The sequence below is a fragment of the Balaenoptera physalus genome, assembly GCF_965194825.1.
Source record: "Balaenoptera physalus genome assembly, chromosome: 19".
In the NCBI taxonomy this organism is placed as follows: Eukaryota; Metazoa; Chordata; class Mammalia; order Artiodactyla; family Balaenopteridae; genus Balaenoptera; species Balaenoptera physalus.
In genome coordinates, this window is record NC_138900.1 from 351,843 (window position 1) to 368,924 (window position 17,082).

General features: G+C 44.7%; 1 protein-coding gene across 1 annotated transcript; it reads left to right on the top strand.

The window, feature by feature from the left end:
- The first annotated feature begins 1,260 nt into the window (after window positions 1–1,260).
- On the top strand, window positions 1,261–16,359 carry ZNF329 (zinc finger protein 329). Its single transcript, XM_082436505.1, has 2 exons — window positions 1,261–1,619; window positions 13,655–16,359. The coding sequence occupies exons 1-2, from the start codon at window positions 1,484–1,486 to the stop codon at window positions 15,289–15,291; spliced, it is 1,773 nt and encodes a 590-aa protein (XP_082292631.1). The 5' UTR covers window positions 1,261–1,483; the 3' UTR covers window positions 15,292–16,359.
- The last annotated feature ends 723 nt before the right edge of the window (window positions 16,360–17,082 follow it).

A 17,082-nucleotide genomic window follows, 5' to 3' on the forward strand; every position in this document is an offset into this window, starting at 1 on the left:
TATACAAAACAGAAACAGACTCACAGAGAAAACAAACTTATGGTTACCAAAGGGGAAAGAGAGAGAAGTAGGGATAAATTAGGAGTATGGGATTAACAGATACAAACTATGATACATAAAATAGATAAGCAACAAGGATTACTGTAAGCACAGGGAACTATACTCAATATCTTATAATAACCTATAGTGGAAAAAGAATCTGAAAAAAAAACTGAATTACTTTGTTGTACACCTGAAACTAACACAATATTGTAAATCAACTATACTTCAATTAAAAAAAAACCTACAATCACCAATACGAAAACAAAAAAGTGTATATATTGGGCGAGATTCTTTGAGAATTGTCTCCTTCACCTTGACTTAGGCTGTGTAGGAACTGTGCCTGGTACCCTAGGCCTCACACATATCCTGCCTGGGCTCCTCTGGGGGTTGCCCCCCCACATTCATGCTGGATAGTGGAAGTGTGGGTATTTATTATTTTTTGTACATATACTAATTATTTCTTTTTGGAATTGTTTTATTTTATACACATACATAAAACTGAGAACATTTATTTCTTTTAAAAGCACATTTTCTAACTGCTTGCTGCTAATTTTTATATACTGATTTTTCCACAACACATACATTGATTTGCATTCCTAATCGTCCATCTAAAATCCTTACCTAACTCCCATTAATTCCAAAAATGTGTAGCTTCTGTTTAGATTTCTAAGGAAATAACTATATTGTCAATGGATAATGAGTTGCCCTTATCTGAATTTTAACATATTTTTCTTAAAAAAAAAATGTGATGATATAGAATTATTTCAGCAAACTATGCAGTACATAAAGATAAGGCTGCAGAATAATGATGTCCTGGGATAAAGCGAAAATAAATGTCAGCGAATCCACATCGATATCAATAAATAACTGAGTAAGTAAATGCGGCGAAGGGACAGCTCTTCCTGACAGCACCGCTCTTAAGTCCCTGGGCTGGAGGCGAAGACTGGGCGCAGGGCGGGCGGTGGGAGCCCGGAACCCTGCGGCCAACCCCCGCCCAGGGCGAGGGGACTGGATCCGGCGCGGTGCCGAGCAGAAGCGAAAGGCAGGCACTCGGGTCTCTACACCGCACGGGTCCAGCGGTGGCCGCGGAGTCTCCTGGGACGCGGACATCCGGGTCCCGGCGCGCGCACGCGCATTTGCACCGAACATGGCCGCGGCAGCCCCCGCCGCTGCTGCAGGTGCCGCTGGCCCGCCTAGGGTGAGTCCGCTGCGCCCCTGGCTCTTTCGGTGCCTCGATTTCCCCCCGAGGGCGGTGTGTGTGTGTCGCGGGAGGCGGTGTCCGCTGGGTCCTGGTGACGCAGGAGCGGAGCGTCTGCCGGCGGGTTTCCCGCGGGCAGTGGGCGCGTCCGACTCGCAGGGCCAGGGGTCCGCCCGAGGCGCGGCGGCCCTAGCGAGTGAGGACGCCCCCGGCCAGTGTAGACGCCCCCCTTCTGCGGTGTGGATGTCCCCCGGCGGGTGTGGACGCCCCCCTTCAGCAGTGTGGACGTCCCATGCAGTTGAGGACGCCCCCCGGCGAGTGTGGACGCCCCGCTGCGGGTGTGGACGTACCTCGGCGGGTGTGGAAGCTCCCTCTTCGGGTGAGGACACCCCAGCGATTTCCTTCGCGTTTCCCGGCGGTTCCGCGCTCGTATTGAGCTTGTCCTTCCATAGGGGCCTTTTTGCCCCTGCCTGCCGGGTGTCCTGGCCCGGCCGCTGGGGCGAGCCCCGGGTCTGCCGCCCTTCTGCTGTCGGGTGGTGGGAGGGCCCGTGTGGGCGTCGGTGGGTCTCGGGCCGAGGTGCACGTTGTACCCGCAGACTGTGCCGTTTCCCACCACTCGGCAGACCGGGAGGTGTCGGATCACCTGTTTTTCCCCACCTAATAGCTGCAAAATCAGATCTTGCTGCAGTTCTCAATGAGGGCTGCGTTTTTCCAACTGTTAGTGGCCACTTCGCTTTCCTCTTCCTTGGTTTAGTGGGTTCGTTTCCTTAGCTCCTCTTCCCCCAATAGTTTATGATAAAAGTTTTTCTACATATAGAAAAGTTGAGACACTTGTGCGTCCTTATACCAACTCATTAACTCTCTGCTATACTTGGTGTATGCCCTATATTTGTTCCCTTTGTCCACCCTTTTAGCCACCCACCAACCTTTTTGGGATACAAAGTAAATGGCAGATATCACTCCACTCCCCCCTCAAACACCTTACTATGCTTAACATCAGAGTTTAATATTGCTTTTTAAATTTTTGAGGGAAAACTGACTTACATTGAAATGCACAGATATTCATTGTATCACTGGATGAATTTTGACAAATGCAGTCCAAACCTTTATCAAAATTACCATCACCCCAGAAAGATCCCTTATCATTTGCCAATTTAAAAAAATTGCTTGTTAGCGACTTGGGCTTGTAAAAATATGTTTTGAACACTAAGACTTTGTTATTTTTTCCACCCACAGCAAGTAACTTTTCTCCCTTCTATTGATTATTTCTCTCCCTTAGCACCCGACTTTTTATTTTGAAGTTTTACACCTACAGAAATGTTGCAGGAATAGTTCAATAAACACTTGTAAAACCATCCAGATTATCAAGTTATTAATACTTTGCCTCATTAGATTTACCCTTCTTTTCTCCCTGCCTCAAACACACATCTTTTTATATCTTACACACCCTCCCACAAGAAGACAAAAGGTTTATTACTCACGTAATGAGACTGTCTTGGAGAGCAGGGCAGACTTCCCATGATGATCCAAAAAAGTGTGAGTGGGACTTCCCTGGCGGTCCAATGGTTAAGTCTTCTCCCTTCCACTGCAGGGGGCGTGGGTTCAATCCCTGGTCGGGGAACTAAGATCCCGAATTCTATGTGGCGCGGCCAAAAACCAAATAAACAAACAAAAATCGTGAGACAGCAGGAAAAGGAGGCTCACTGGGCTTTTATAGTGATTAATGGAGTTGGGATGAGGGTGGCCTTGCACTGGTTGGGGCTTGCATGGTTTGAACGTCCTGCCAACACCGAGGAGAAAACACTCAGGCTTTCTTGTTAGTTTGCCTGGTTTGCAGAAGGAGAAGGGGCAGTAGGTGGTGGTGAGAACGGGGGGGTTGAAAGCTGTCAGCAGTCAGTCATCAAAAATGAAGTCAGGCTGTTAATCACAATTGGTAATGAAGTGGGTAACTTTATTTGGACAGGACTAAAGTTAGTGGCAAACAATTTATTTTTGTTAAAGAATGTATCATTTGAAGAAGTAAACATTATCATGTGTAGTCCACAGAGATGGCAAGAACCATGCAGATGGGGTCAGGCATCTGAGGTCTGGCAACCATTGATGTCAAACATCCGGTCATTGGGCTTAAGTGGATCCCTCTGCAGGGTCATAGAGACTGGGTATAAAGCCCTTCAGAGGTGAGTGCCTGGGAATGGAATTCTCCACAAGCTTTATTTTATTTATTTATCTATTTATTTTTATTTTTGGCTGCGTTGGCTCTTCGTTGCTGCACGCGGGCTTTCTCTAGTTGTGGCAAGCGGGGGCTGCTCTTCATTTTGGTGCACAGATTTCTCATTGTGGTGGCTTCTCTTGTTGCAGAGCATGAGCTCTAGGCACGCGGGCTCAGTAGTTGTGGCTCATGGGCTCAGTGGTTGTGGCACATGGGCTCAGTAGTTGTGGCGCACGGGCTCAGTGGTTGTGGCTTGCAAGCTTTAGAGAGCAGTCTCAGTAGTTGTGGTCCACAGGCTCAGTAGTCATGGCTCGTGGGCTCAGTAGTTGTGGCTCGCGGGCTCTAGAGTGCAGGCTCAGTAGTTGTGGCCTGTGGGCTCTAGAGCACAGGCTCAGTAGTTGTGGCACGCAGGCTCAGTAGTTGTGGCTTGCGGGCTCTAGAGTGCAGGCTCAGTAGTTGTGGCCTGTGGGCTCTAGAGCACAGGCTCAGTAGTTGTGGCACATGGGCTCAGTAGTTGTGGCACGTGGGCTCAGTAGTTGTGGCTCGTGGGCTCAGTAGTGGCACGTGGGCTCAGTAGTTGTGGCCCATGGACTCTAGAGTGCAGGCTCAGTAGTTGTGGCATGCGGGTTCAGTAGTTGTGGCCCGTGGGCTCAGTAGTTGTGGCCCATGGGCTCAGTAGTTGTGGCCCGTGGGCTCTAGAGTGCGGGCTCAGTAGTTGTGGCGCACGGACTTAGTTGCTCCGCGGCATGTGGGATCTTCCCGGGCCAGGGCTGGAACCCGTGTCCCCTGTGTCAGCAGACATGTTCCTAACCACTGCGCCACCAGGGAAGCCCTCTCCGCAAGCTTTAATCCCAAGATACCAGAAACATGCCAAGTGGAGTCTAGACCAGTAGTTCTGACTCTAACAGATTCAACACGTGCTTAATTGTTTAAATAGCTGTATCGAGGTATAATTCATATACCATATAATTCACCCTCTAAGGTATACCATTCAATGCTTTTTCGTATATTCACCAGGTGGTGCATCCATCACCCAGATCAGTTTTAGAATATTTTCATCATCCCCCAAAAGAGAACCCCTGCCCATTAGCACTCACTTCCCATTTCCTCCATCCTTCTTAGCCCCAGGCAATCACTAATCTACTTTCTGTCTCTACATTTGCCTATTGTAGGCATTTCATATAAATGGCCATACAATATGTAGTCCTTTGTTTTGGCTTCTTTCACTTAAAAATGTTTTCAAAGTTCATCCACGTTACAGTGTATCAGTACTTGGTTCATTTTTATGGATGAATAATACTCCCTTGTATGAGTATATTAATTTGTTTATCCATTCATCAGTTGATAGCCATTTCAGTTGCTTCCATTTTGGGAGTATTACGAATAATGCTTCTGTGAACATTCACATACAAGTTTTGTGGGTTTTTTTTTGTGGAAATATGTCTTCATTTCTCTTGGATGACCTAGGAGTGGAACTGATTGTAGCCACCCTAGTGGGTGTGAAATGGTATCTCGATATGTTTTTGATTTGCAGTTCCTTGATGGTTAATGATATTGAGCTTCTTTTCATTGTGCTTATTGGCCTTTTGTATATCTTCTTTGGAGAATTGTCTATTTAGATCCTTTGCCCATTTATGAAATGGCTTATTGGTCTTTTAATTATTGAACTCTAAGAGTTGTTTATTTATTCTGGATACCAGTGCCTTATCAGATATATGATTTGCAAATATTTTATCCTATCCTGTGGATTGTCATTTTACTTTCTTAGTAACATTCTTTGAAGCACAGAGGTTTTAATTTTGATTAGTCCAGTTTATCTACTGTGTCACTTGTGCTTTTGGTATTGTATTAGGTTTCTGAAGAATTATGCCTATGTTTTTCATTTAAGAGTTTTATAGCTTTAGCTTATATATTTAAGCTTGTGATACATTTTGAGTTATTTTTTGTGTAATGCTCAGTCTTTTTTTTTTTTAAAGGTGGATTATCTGAAGCCATTCTGTCTCTGCTCTTTCCACAGGAGGAGTTCTACTTTTTTTAAAAATTTATTTATTTTATTTTATTTATTTTTGTCTGTGTTGGGTCTTTGTTGCTGTGCACGGGCTTTCTCTAGTTGTGGCAAGCAGGGACTACTCTTCGTTGCAGTGCATGGGCTTCTCACCGCGGTGGCTTCTCTTGTTGCAGAGCACAGGCTCTAGGCGCGTGGGTTTCAGTAGTTGTGGCTCACGGGCTCTCGAGCGCAGGCTCAGTAGTTGTTGCTTGCGTGCTTAGTTGCTCTGCGGCATGTAGGATCTTCCCGGACCAGGGCTGGAATCTGTGTCCCTTGCATTGACAGGCAGGTTCTTAACCACTGTGCCAACAGGGACGCCCAATGCTTAGTCTTTATGATCAATAGTTGCAATATGCCTTTTACTGTCCTGAAAAGAATTTTATAGATAATATTAAATATCCATATAACTTTAAAAATTAAATGTAAAGAATCAATAAAAGGAAAGGCATTTGTATTAAAAAAATTATTTCTATATTTAAATGTTTGGCACAGCTACCTTGAAAACATAAGAAGCAGTCTGCTGCTGGAGATTGTAGGTTTGGGTTAAGAGAAATAGGACAGTCAGAATTCATTGTCTTCAGTGAAGTTGAATGAGGTGAGGTATGGCTGGATACTGCTGGAACAGTGAGTGTTGTGGGTGGATCCAGACCAGGTGTATTAAATAGGAACGGAAGAAAGTACCTTGGTGGAAGCAGGTTCTAAGCACTTACTTAGTTAAGGCAACCCAGGCTGTCTGGATGGTCTGGGGTGACAGGTGAAGGGTCAGTCACCCCCTCTGCTATGACCTGGAACAACATCAGGACAATTTATCACAGAAAACAGTTCTCCAAACAGACCTGAAGTCTCATCATGTGCTGGGGCAACATTCAGTGTATAGAAAGCCTTAGAGACCACCTTCTTTGGCGGCCATGGGGTAGAGAAGGACAGGCTGGGGAAAATGAGTCATACTGGGGCTCCAGAGAAGTGGTATTGTGAATATCTGAGGTCAGAGGACGAGTGGGGTGGGGGGGAATAGAGACCCCCCCCCCAAATTTGTGAACAGCATCAAGGTGAATTTTTTACAACATAGTTTTGGTATCATTGTACTGCCAAAAATAGCTACACAGATATGTATGAGGGCAATAATACGAGATTTTTAAAACAACCTTAATTAATGAAATTCAGTGTAGTTCCTGCATTAAATACCCTAATTTAATACTATTTCCCTGGTGTCTGTCCTAATGTCCTCCTGTATGCTTGTGATTGTTTGTTCTTTCTGCAGTAACCGCTATGACACTCAGGCCCTCATTGATTGAGCATAGAGTTGGAATGGCCAGTTTTGGTCAAGGAGAGAGATGCAAAATAGGGAATGAGTTCATGAATTCAGGGCTGTATCTGGACTTCCTTTCAACTTCCTTCCCCTAAATGAAGGCACCTTTTCCCTGATGTCTTGTAACACATGTAGTATTGTTCTGTAGTTCAGTACCCCAGGTTAATACCTGCAGGGACTTTGGTCCACAGGTTGGTCAAACATCACGTGGAGCGGTCCCAAGTGTGTTAGCAAATATGCATCCCTGGTCCAGGCCCATCAGATGCTAGCAGTTCCCCCTGCTTCCATCTTTGTGACAACCTGACACCTCCACAGATTTCTGGATGCCCCCAGGGGAAGTACTGCAAAGGTCAAGCGCTGCAGGTCAGGCTAGGTGAAACTTGTCCCCTTATAGGTGTAAAATTACTTACCACAGCTTTATTGAGATAAATTCATATATCATATGATTCATTCATTCAAAGTGCACAACTCAGTGGTTTTTTAGTATATGCACGAAGCTGTGCAGCCATCACCACTATATATTTCCAAAACGTTTTCATCAATCCAAGAAGAAACCCCATACCAATTAGGAATCACTCCCCATACTGCCTTCTCCCAGCTTCTGGCAGCCACTAATTGACTTTCAGTGTGTATGGAATTGCCTCTTCCGGATGTTTCACTTAAATGTGATCATACAATATGGAGTCTTTTGTGTCTGAGTTCTTTTACTGCGTATAATGTTTTTAGGATTCATCTGTGTTATTGAAGCATTTATCAGTATTTCACTCCTTCTTAAGGCTGAAGAATATTCCATTGTGTGTATTTCCACATTTTGTTTATCCATTCATCGGTTGGTAGACATTTATTTGGGTTGTTTCCGCTTTTGTTTATCATGAATAGTGCTGTTATGTACTCATAATTCATGGAGAAGTTTATGTGTAGACATACGTTTACACTTTTCTTGAGTAGACACCTAGGAGTGGAATTGCAGGGTCATATGATGACTCTGTTTAACTTTTTGAAAAACTGTCAGACTGTTTTCCAAAGCAGCTGCACCATTTTATTTATTTATTTATTTTTTGGCTGCGTTGGGTCTTCGTTGCTGCTCGCGGGCTTTCTCTAGTTGTGGCGAGCAGGGGCTAGAGCACGGGCTCTAGGTGCGTGGGCTTCAGTAGTTGTGGCACATGGGCTTGGTTGCTCCATGGCATGTGGGATCTTCCCAGACCGGGGATCAAACCCGTGTCCCATGCATTGGCAGGTGGATTCTTTTTTTTTTTTTTTTTTAATTTTATTTATTTATTCATTTATTTATGGCTGTGTTGGGTCTTCGTTTCTGTGCGAGGGCTTTCTCTAGTTGCGGCAAGTGGGGGCCACTCTTCATCACGGTGCGTGGGCCACTCATTATCGCAGCCTCTCTTGTTGCGGAGCACAGGCTCCAGATGCGCAGGCTCAGTAATTGTGGCTCACGGGCCTAGTTGCTCCGCGGCATGTGGGATCTTCCCAGACCGGGGCTCCAACCCGTGTCCCCTGCGTTGGCAGGCAGATTCTCAACCACTGCGCCACCAGGGAAGCCCGGCAGGTGGATTCTTAACCACTGCACCACCAGGGAGGTCCCAGCTGTACCATTTTACATTCCCCCCAACAGTGTGTGAGGGTTTCAGTTTCTCCACGTGCTCACAACACTTGTTATTGCCTTTTTTTTTTCTTTTTTTTGCCGTGCTGTGCGGCTTGTGAGATCTTAGTTCCCCGACCACAGATTGAACCCAGGCCCATGGCAGTGAAAGCCTGGGTTTTGATTAGCATTTCCCTAATGACTAATGATGTTGATCATCTCTTCATATGCTTATTGGCCATCTGTATGTCTTCTTTGGAGAAATGTTTATTCAGATCCTTTGCCTATTTTTAAAATTCGGGTTGTCCTGTAATTATTGGGCTATAAGAGTTTTTTATATCTTCTGCAAGTCCTTTATCAGATACATGCTTTGTAAATATTTTCTCCTGTTTGGTAGGTTGTCTTTTCACTCTCTTAGTGGTATGTAAGTCTTATTTCAATAAAGGAAGTATCTATTATAGATGAAATGGACATTCCCTTTGCTCCTCTAGGGCTGTTCCCTTCCACACTCCCAAGACAGTCATGATCACAGCTTTGGTAGATGTGTTGCCAGGGCCTTTTAATATTTTTACTTAGAGAATACTTTGTGTGTCTAAAAATTTTCATTAAGTGGTATCATCCTATATGTGTCTGACTTACCTCATATTTTTTAAGTGCACACATACATCCTGCCCTTACAGACTTGTAGGGAGGTGCTCTCCATCTCTTGTTTCCACAGGACAACTGTAGGCCACCCAGGCCCCAGTCTACTCAGAAGGCTCAGTAGAGGAAACATGCAGCGTGGTAATACGGCAGCCTCAGGAGGTCTGAAAAGTAGGAGCAGCCAGGAGTGACAGCTCGGGATATGGTCCTCCTGGCCAACTGGCCCCTCCGCATCACTGTTGAGTGCTGTGGACCTAGCAGGCATCTGGGGTCTTGGCCTTGGCTTCAGACTGAACAATTCTCATGTTTCCTCACGTGTGATGTTTACCTTAATTCCCTGTGTTCGTAGTTGATAAGAATTTTCATCATGAGTTGGAGCTTTCCTTAAAATACCTTATCAATTTATTGACGTAGGGTAAAGGGGTCTACTACTTTAATCTGAGAGCATTTTGATCAAGAGTCTGGGTGAGATTTGTTCAAATTACTTTCTGAATTTATTGAGATAGGATGTAGGGGGTTGTCTTCTACTTTAATCTGAAAATGTCAGGAATCGTATCAGTAGATGTTCTAATGTTTCATAGGCCTTCTTTTGTAGGATAAATCCAATGTTGCCATTTTGATAACTTTCTTCTGTTTCTTAATTAAATCCCCTTTTTATGACGAATATCACCTATGTATGCCTTCTTGTTCTTTATTTTATGATTACTCTTGCCAAAGGTAATTTCATTAGTCTTTTCAAATAACAGACTTATGGTTTTCTTCATGTTCTTGGCTGTTTCCTTGTTTTCGGTTTCTGTAATTTTTGATCTTACCTTTATTATCACCTTCCTTTCACCTCCTGTTGGTTTTCTCTGTGGCTCTTTCCCTTACTTCTGAAGTCGAACAGTGATCTCACTAACTTTCAGTCTTCTCTTTAAAATACGAGCATTAGGGACTTCCCTGGCAGTCCAGTGGTTAGGACTCTGCGCTTTCACTGCTGAGGGCGCAGGTTCAATCCCTGGTTGGGGAACTAAGGTCCCGCAAGCCGCATGGCATGGCCACAAAAAACAAAAACAAAAACAAAACAAAAACAAAAAACAATAACAAAAAAAACCCAAACCAAAAAAAAAAAAACCCATGCATTAAAGACCAACATTTTTCACCTAGGAACTTCTTTAGCTGCATCCTCCTTTGCTATGTGTTTTGAGATGTGCCATCATCATCAGTTGTTCAGTTCTCCGTGTTTTCTAAGTAGATGCTTTCTAATTTTCATCAAGATTTCTCTGATCTGTGAATTACTGAGAAAAAGATTTTCATTTTTCCAAATAAATAGGGTTTTTTTTTTAAAAAACTTACTATTATTTTTTGTATTTGGCGTTCTTTCCGTTACTGGTTTGTAACTTGACCACATTCTTTGGCCTGGTTTATGACCAGTGTTAGCAAATGTTCCACTTGTGCTTGGAAAGCCTTTGGCTCTAATTATTGGTAGTGGGTCTTCATTCAGCTGTGTGACCAGGCTGGCTAATTACATTCTCTTATGCTTGTCTCTATTCAGTCTTTCTACATTTCCATTCCTGATAGAGGTTCATAAACCCTCCCAGTATGGTTGGATTTGCTGACTTTGCTTTGTGTTTGGAGGCATGCTGTTAATGTAGACATCTTTGCCATTGTTATATTGCCCTGTTATCATCCTTGAAGTTTATTGTTGGTTAGCAAAGCACCATTCAATCTTTGTTTGGTTAGCATTTGTCTGTTCCAAACTTTTGCTTTTGTCTTCTGTGTCCTTTTGCTTTTGGTGTCTGTTACAAACACATTTTTTAATGCAGTCTGACACAGTGTTTATCTTGCCCATCAAAGCCACTTACATTTGTTGTTATTGGTAATGTCCTATTTTATACTTTCTATCTTAACCTGTCCTTTTTGAGCTTTCCCCCTTAGCACCTTCTTCTGGATTGATCTGTTTTTTTTCCTTTTCTTTATTATTCTTTTCTCCTGTAACAGGGTTTTTCAACTTCAGCACTATTTACATTTGAGTTTTGAGGCTGGTCATTCTATGTGTGAGAGGCTGTCTTGTGTTTTAAAGGTATTTCACAGCATCCCTAGATTCCAGTAGCATCTGACCCCAAGTCATGACAGCCAAAAATGTTCCCAGATGTTGTCAAGTGTCTTTTGAGGGTAAAACCGTCTCTGGTTGAGAACCACTGCTCTGTGGGCTTGGAAGTTTTACATGACATTTATTCTTTTATTCCTGACTTGACCAGGTCTAACATGAATCATGAACAAGATAAGAATGTAAGGACACTTAATTTTGCTACCCTGTTTTCATCTCACAGGCCACTGCCATTCAGTATTTTAGTCCATCCCACTGTTAACCCCTGAGTCATTGTTATTGCTTCATTTTATGTGGTCAGCGCTGGATTTTATTTAAATACATGTTCTCTCCATTCCTTCCTTCTGGTTTTTTTTTTCCCCTGAAGAACAGTTTTTTTCTAATTCTTTTGGTAAGTGTCCTTGGATTTAAACCCTGCTTCTGCTTTTCTGAAGCTGCCTTTATCTTACTTTCACTCTTTTTTTAAAAAATTTTATTTATTTCTTTAATTTTGGCTGCGTTGGGTCTTCGTTGCTGCATGTAGACTTTCTCTAGTTGTGGTGAGCGGGGGCTACTCTTTGTTGTGGTGCACGGGCAGTGAGAAGCGGTGGCTTCTCTTGTTGCGGGGCATGGGCTCTAGATGCATGGGCTTCAGTAGTTGTGGCATGAGGGCTCAGTAGTTGTGGCTTGTGGGCTCTAGAGTGCAGGCTTAGTAGTTGTGGCACACAGGCTTAGTTGCTTGCGGCATGTGGGATCTTCCCGGACCAGGGCTTGAACCCGTGTCCCCTGCATTGGCAGGCGGATTCCCAACCACTGTGCCACCAGGGAAGTCCCTTACTTTCACTCTTGAACAATCATGTATCTGACAGTTTTTTCCCTTGGCACTTTGATGGTAATCTTCCATTACTATCAGGTTTCTATTTTTGTTACCAAGTTAATCACAGTACTGTTCATTCCTTCACTGGTGGTCTTTTTCCTGGTGGACTTTAAGACCATTTCCTTAGGTATAGCTTGATGTCCAGTTATGCTTGGGACTCAGGCTTTCTGAATCTAAGACACCACCAAGTGGAATTGCAAGGTGGCAGAATGTGCCTGTTTTATGTTTTGATGGCCACTACCAAGTTACACTGCCAAGTGGACTGACTTCTTTACGTGCCCACCAACTCTCTTCTTGCATGACCTGCTCAAGCATTATATTATCATGCCTTGTTTTACATTTACTCGTGTGAAATGTGCATATTTTGTATTCTTAAAGTTACAGTTTGTAAATGCCTTTAGGTGCGAATGAGCAAGAATTCATGAATTCAGGACATTTCTGTTTTCTCTCCATCAAGTTCCTCCTTGTATCCTTTACCCATTTTTTCCCCTTTTATGTGCTGTTCTGTAAGAATTTTTAAATAGATCTCTGGCACTATTCCTTTGTCTCTTTTATACTTTATAGTATCGTCTCTCCACCTGCCACTTGTATTTTGACTCTTACTGTGTTTTTTGTTGTTTAGAAATTTTTTAAAACTAATTAATTAATTTTATTTTTGGCTGTGCTGGGTCTTTGTTGGTGCGCGCGGGCTTTCTCTAGTTGCGGCGAGCAGGGGCTACTCTTCATTGTGGTGCGCGGGCTTCTCACTGCGGTGGCTTCTTTTGTTGCAGAGCACGGGCTCCAGGTGCACGGGCTTCAGTAGTTGTGGCACGCAGGCTCAGTAGTTGTGGCTTGTGGGCTCTAGAGCGCAGGCTCAGTAGTTGTGGCACACGGGCTTAGTTGCTCCGTGGCATGTGGGATCTTCCCGGACCAGGGCTCAAACCCGTGTCCCCTTCATTGGCAGGCAGATTCTTAACTACTCTGCCACCAGGGAAGCCCGAGAGCCAGTTTTCTTGATATCTTCAAGTCAAAGGGGTGGGAGCATGGTTAGAGAAAGATCCATAACAGTGAAGACGCTGGCAGCCACTTACAGTACTGTCTGTTCCCCAGCTCAGAGCCAGCCTCACACATGACGTAATTCTCATAATAACCCTGCAGGAAGGTCGTTGACAGATCTAGGAATTTCAGAACTTTCAGGTCACCAGGTCTGTGTTGTGTCCCATCCACGAAGGCAGAACTCTGACCACAAAGGTGGGGTGAAAACTGCTCGTTCAATGCTATTGTAAGCCCATTGTGAAGTGGAGGATCCGGAGTGTGTACTGATTGTTGGTAGGGGAAGTGGGTGGTGGAGACAAGCACACAGTGGCCGAGATGTGTTCCTGTGTGATCAGAGTGACACCTGGCCTCTGATCTCCCACGTCTCAGGCTAATCCTTTTGGTGATATTTACCCCCAACACCATTCCCCCTGCCTGTTCTCTAAGAGGGTGGAAATGCCATGTGGCTCTTCTTGAACCTGTTCTTGGCTCCATCCCTCGACTCTCACAGTATCTACCCCTCATATAGATCTGAATTTCAAAGAGAAAACAAGTAAAAAGACACACCCACACACTTGGCCTGTCACCATCTTTCATTCCTCTTCCACACACGGCTTCATGTACTTAAGTCTGTCTTTTTCATTCTTTGCTTTCCAGCCTGGGACAGAAGATTGAAAATGACAGCTGAGAACATTCCTGAGGAAGAACTGTTCTGTGACATGGAGATGGAAGGATTTACACGAGAGGGTCCTCATTTCTCCATTCTAGGTAACAGTTGGGACTGTGAGAACCAGGAGGGACATTTGAGGCAATCAGCCTTAACTCAGGAGGAACCAGGAGCTCAGGAAGCAATTCGTGAATATCCCGGATTTGGGGAGCATTTGAGCGTGAGCCCAGACCTTCCACGACGTCAGAGAGTTTCCACAAGAAACGGTTTCCATGTACGTGGCTCAGGTGTTAAAAGCCTGGATTGTGACCCAGCTTTACACAATTGTCAGAAAAGTTATGTAGCTAAGAGAACGGGTGACAGTGACACCTGTGGGAAAGCCTTCAACCATTCCATGGAAGTTATTCAATTTGGAAGAACTCAAACTAGAGAGAAACCCTATAAATACCCTGAAAGTGTTAAGTCTTTCAACCATTTTACCCCTCTTGGTGAACAAAAAATAATGAAAAGAGGGAAGAAACTGTATGAAGGTAAGGACTTTGGGGACATCTTTACCCTGAGTTCATCTCTTAATGAAAACAGGAGGAACAGCCCTGGAGAAAAACTGTACACATGTACTGAATGTGGCAAGTGCTTCAAACGGAACTCTTCTCTTGTTTTGCATCACCGAACTCACACTGGAGAGAAACCTTATACCTGTAATGAGTGTGGAAAATCCTTCTCCAAGAACTATAACCTAATTGTGCATCAAAGAATCCATACAGGAGAGAAGCCCTATAAATGCAGTAAATGCGCGAAAGCCTTCAGTGATGGGTCAGCTCTGACGCAACACCAGAGAATTCACACTGGGGAGAAACCTTACGAGTGTCTAGAATGTGGGAAAACCTTCAACCGAAATTCATCCCTGATTCTGCATCAAAGAACTCATACAGGGGAAAAACCATATAGATGTAATGAGTGTGGGAAACCTTTCACCGACATCTCCCACCTCACTGTGCATCTCAGAATACACACTGGGGAGAAGCCTTATGAATGTAGCAAATGCGGAAAGGCCTTCCGAGATGGCTCATACCTCACCCAGCACGAGAGGACTCACACTGGAGAGAAGCCCTTTGAATGTGTGGAATGCGGGAAATCCTTCAACCGTAACTCTCACCTCATTGTGCATCAGAAAATCCATTCTGGGGAGAAACCCTATGAGTGTAAAGAATGTGGGAAAACTTTCATTGAGAGTGCTTACCTCATCAGGCACCAGAGGATTCATACTGGTGAGAAGCCCTATGGCTGTGATCAGTGTCAGAAACTTTTCAGGAACATCGCCGGCCTCATACGTCACCAGAGGACTCATACTGGCGAGAAGCCCTATGAGTGTAATCAGTGTGGTAAAGCTTTCAGGGACAGCTCCTGTCTGACCAAACACCAGAGAATTCACACTAAGGAGACCCCGTACCAGTGTCCAGATTGTGGAAAGTCCTTCAAGCAGAACTCTCACCTGGCAGTACATCAGAGGCTCCACAGCAGGGAGGGTCCCAGTCATTGTCCTCAGTGTGGGAAAACTTTCAGAAGGAGCTCTTCCCTCATCCGACACCAAAGATCACACCCTGGAGAACAAGCCGTGGATATTTAATGAACGTGGGCCATGCTCATCTTCCGACTGGCTCTCAAAAACCTATGTGAGGGAGAAGTGTCTTCAGGGGTGGCTCCTCCCTGTCAGTGGAAAAGACTGCTCTGAGCTGTCCAGCAAACTGGTGGATGTGAGACATTCCTTAGCCATCCTGTTAAGTCTATACATTAGGGAACTCCTGCAGAGGATACAGGATAGTAATAAATGTGGCAAAGGCTTCAGGGATGATTCAGCCTGTACCAAACATGATAGGGCATACACTGGAATAAAACCTGAGAAAGTCAGGTAGATACTTCCCTGGAGAATTCACCTATCCGTACATCCAGGTCCTTAAACTGGAAAGAGCCTGTGTAATCGGGAAGAGGAATCCTTTAAGAGGGAGTGTCTGCCTTACTGTACGTAAGCAAACCCTTACTGGAATCCAGCGAGGGAAGCTGTCGGCAGGAGCCCTTGCTGTCTTAGCTGTGTAGCAAAGGCATGCTGGTGAGAAACCCCACACAGTGCTCCAGCTCACAGCAACCACAGAATTACAGCGGATTGACATTTGAATGTATTTCCGCGTTACATTCCTGCCAGGTGCTGAGGACTCGTTTCAGCAGGGGCACCTGGGTGAGGAAGTCGCTTGTGAATGAACAGTGATGTTATCCCTCTTAATGTGGAGAACAAAGCAGGTTCTCCTAAGAAGGAAAGGGCTGCTGCTGATAAATATGCGTTGCTTTAGTTGTTGAGACAAACAAACAGAAAAACACTGAGTTGTTATGTTTACGTTGTCACCCCTCATTGTTCATTTCAGACACTTGTGATTTGTTCCATGCAACCATGCCAAACCATGATGATAAAGGTTTTGTTGCCATATTGAAAACGCTTATAATATGGCCGGCAACCAAAAGCATAAAATAGAAGATTTGCCATGTAAAGTGTGCACACATACGGATGTAGGTTGGGAGTTGATCATGGAGAAATAAACATGGGGTCTCCTAAGTGACTGTTACTTGTGTATGATTTTTCCTCTATCACAAATCATACATTGTTATAATCATTTGATGAGGAATAAAGAGGTGGAGATAAAAAGAGGTGAGTTTGGGTTTTCTTTGGACCTTTTTAAAACCAGAAGTGGCTAAGTCAGGGTCGCAGGGCAGTTGTAAGCATGGATGGGGGCATCTCGGCAGAGACTTCTCTGAATCAGCATCCCACAGCTCAGGGCCTAAGAATAACTTCTTTCTTTGGGACTTGGATAATGAGAGGGTGTTATTGTGAAGAAGAGGGTGGGTCTCCAGGAATGGGGAGTAGGAGGCTACAGAGAGGTCTGGGAGGACCTGGGAGCATCCCTCCTGAGGCCCTGCAGTGCTGGCTGGCTGAGAGCTGCTCACACTGGTTGGCATAGCCTCGGAGCCCCGGGGTGGCTCCCCTTGGAAGTTTGACTTGTTCCTATGGAGGCAGAGTCAGAGGGAAGGTCACTGAGCTAATTAAGGCTATGAGATAATAAATCTGCGTTGTTTTAAGCTATGTTTGTGGTACTTTGTTATGGCAACAATAGAAACTAGCACAAGCATTAAGGAAAACTCATGCCTGCCCTTTCCCTTTCTTCTGGTCCTCCTTGCACTCTTTCAGCCTGCTCCTGGCTGAGACTGCAGCAGGGCCGCTGATAGTCTACACCTCACCTTCATACAAATTAGGAACACCAACCCCACCCCCACCCCCCTCAGGGCAATGCAAGAGGAAAACTCTCTCCTTGGAGCAGCTCTTGCTTTGGAGATGCTGCAACTGGATGTTGGGCTTCTCTACACCAGGGCT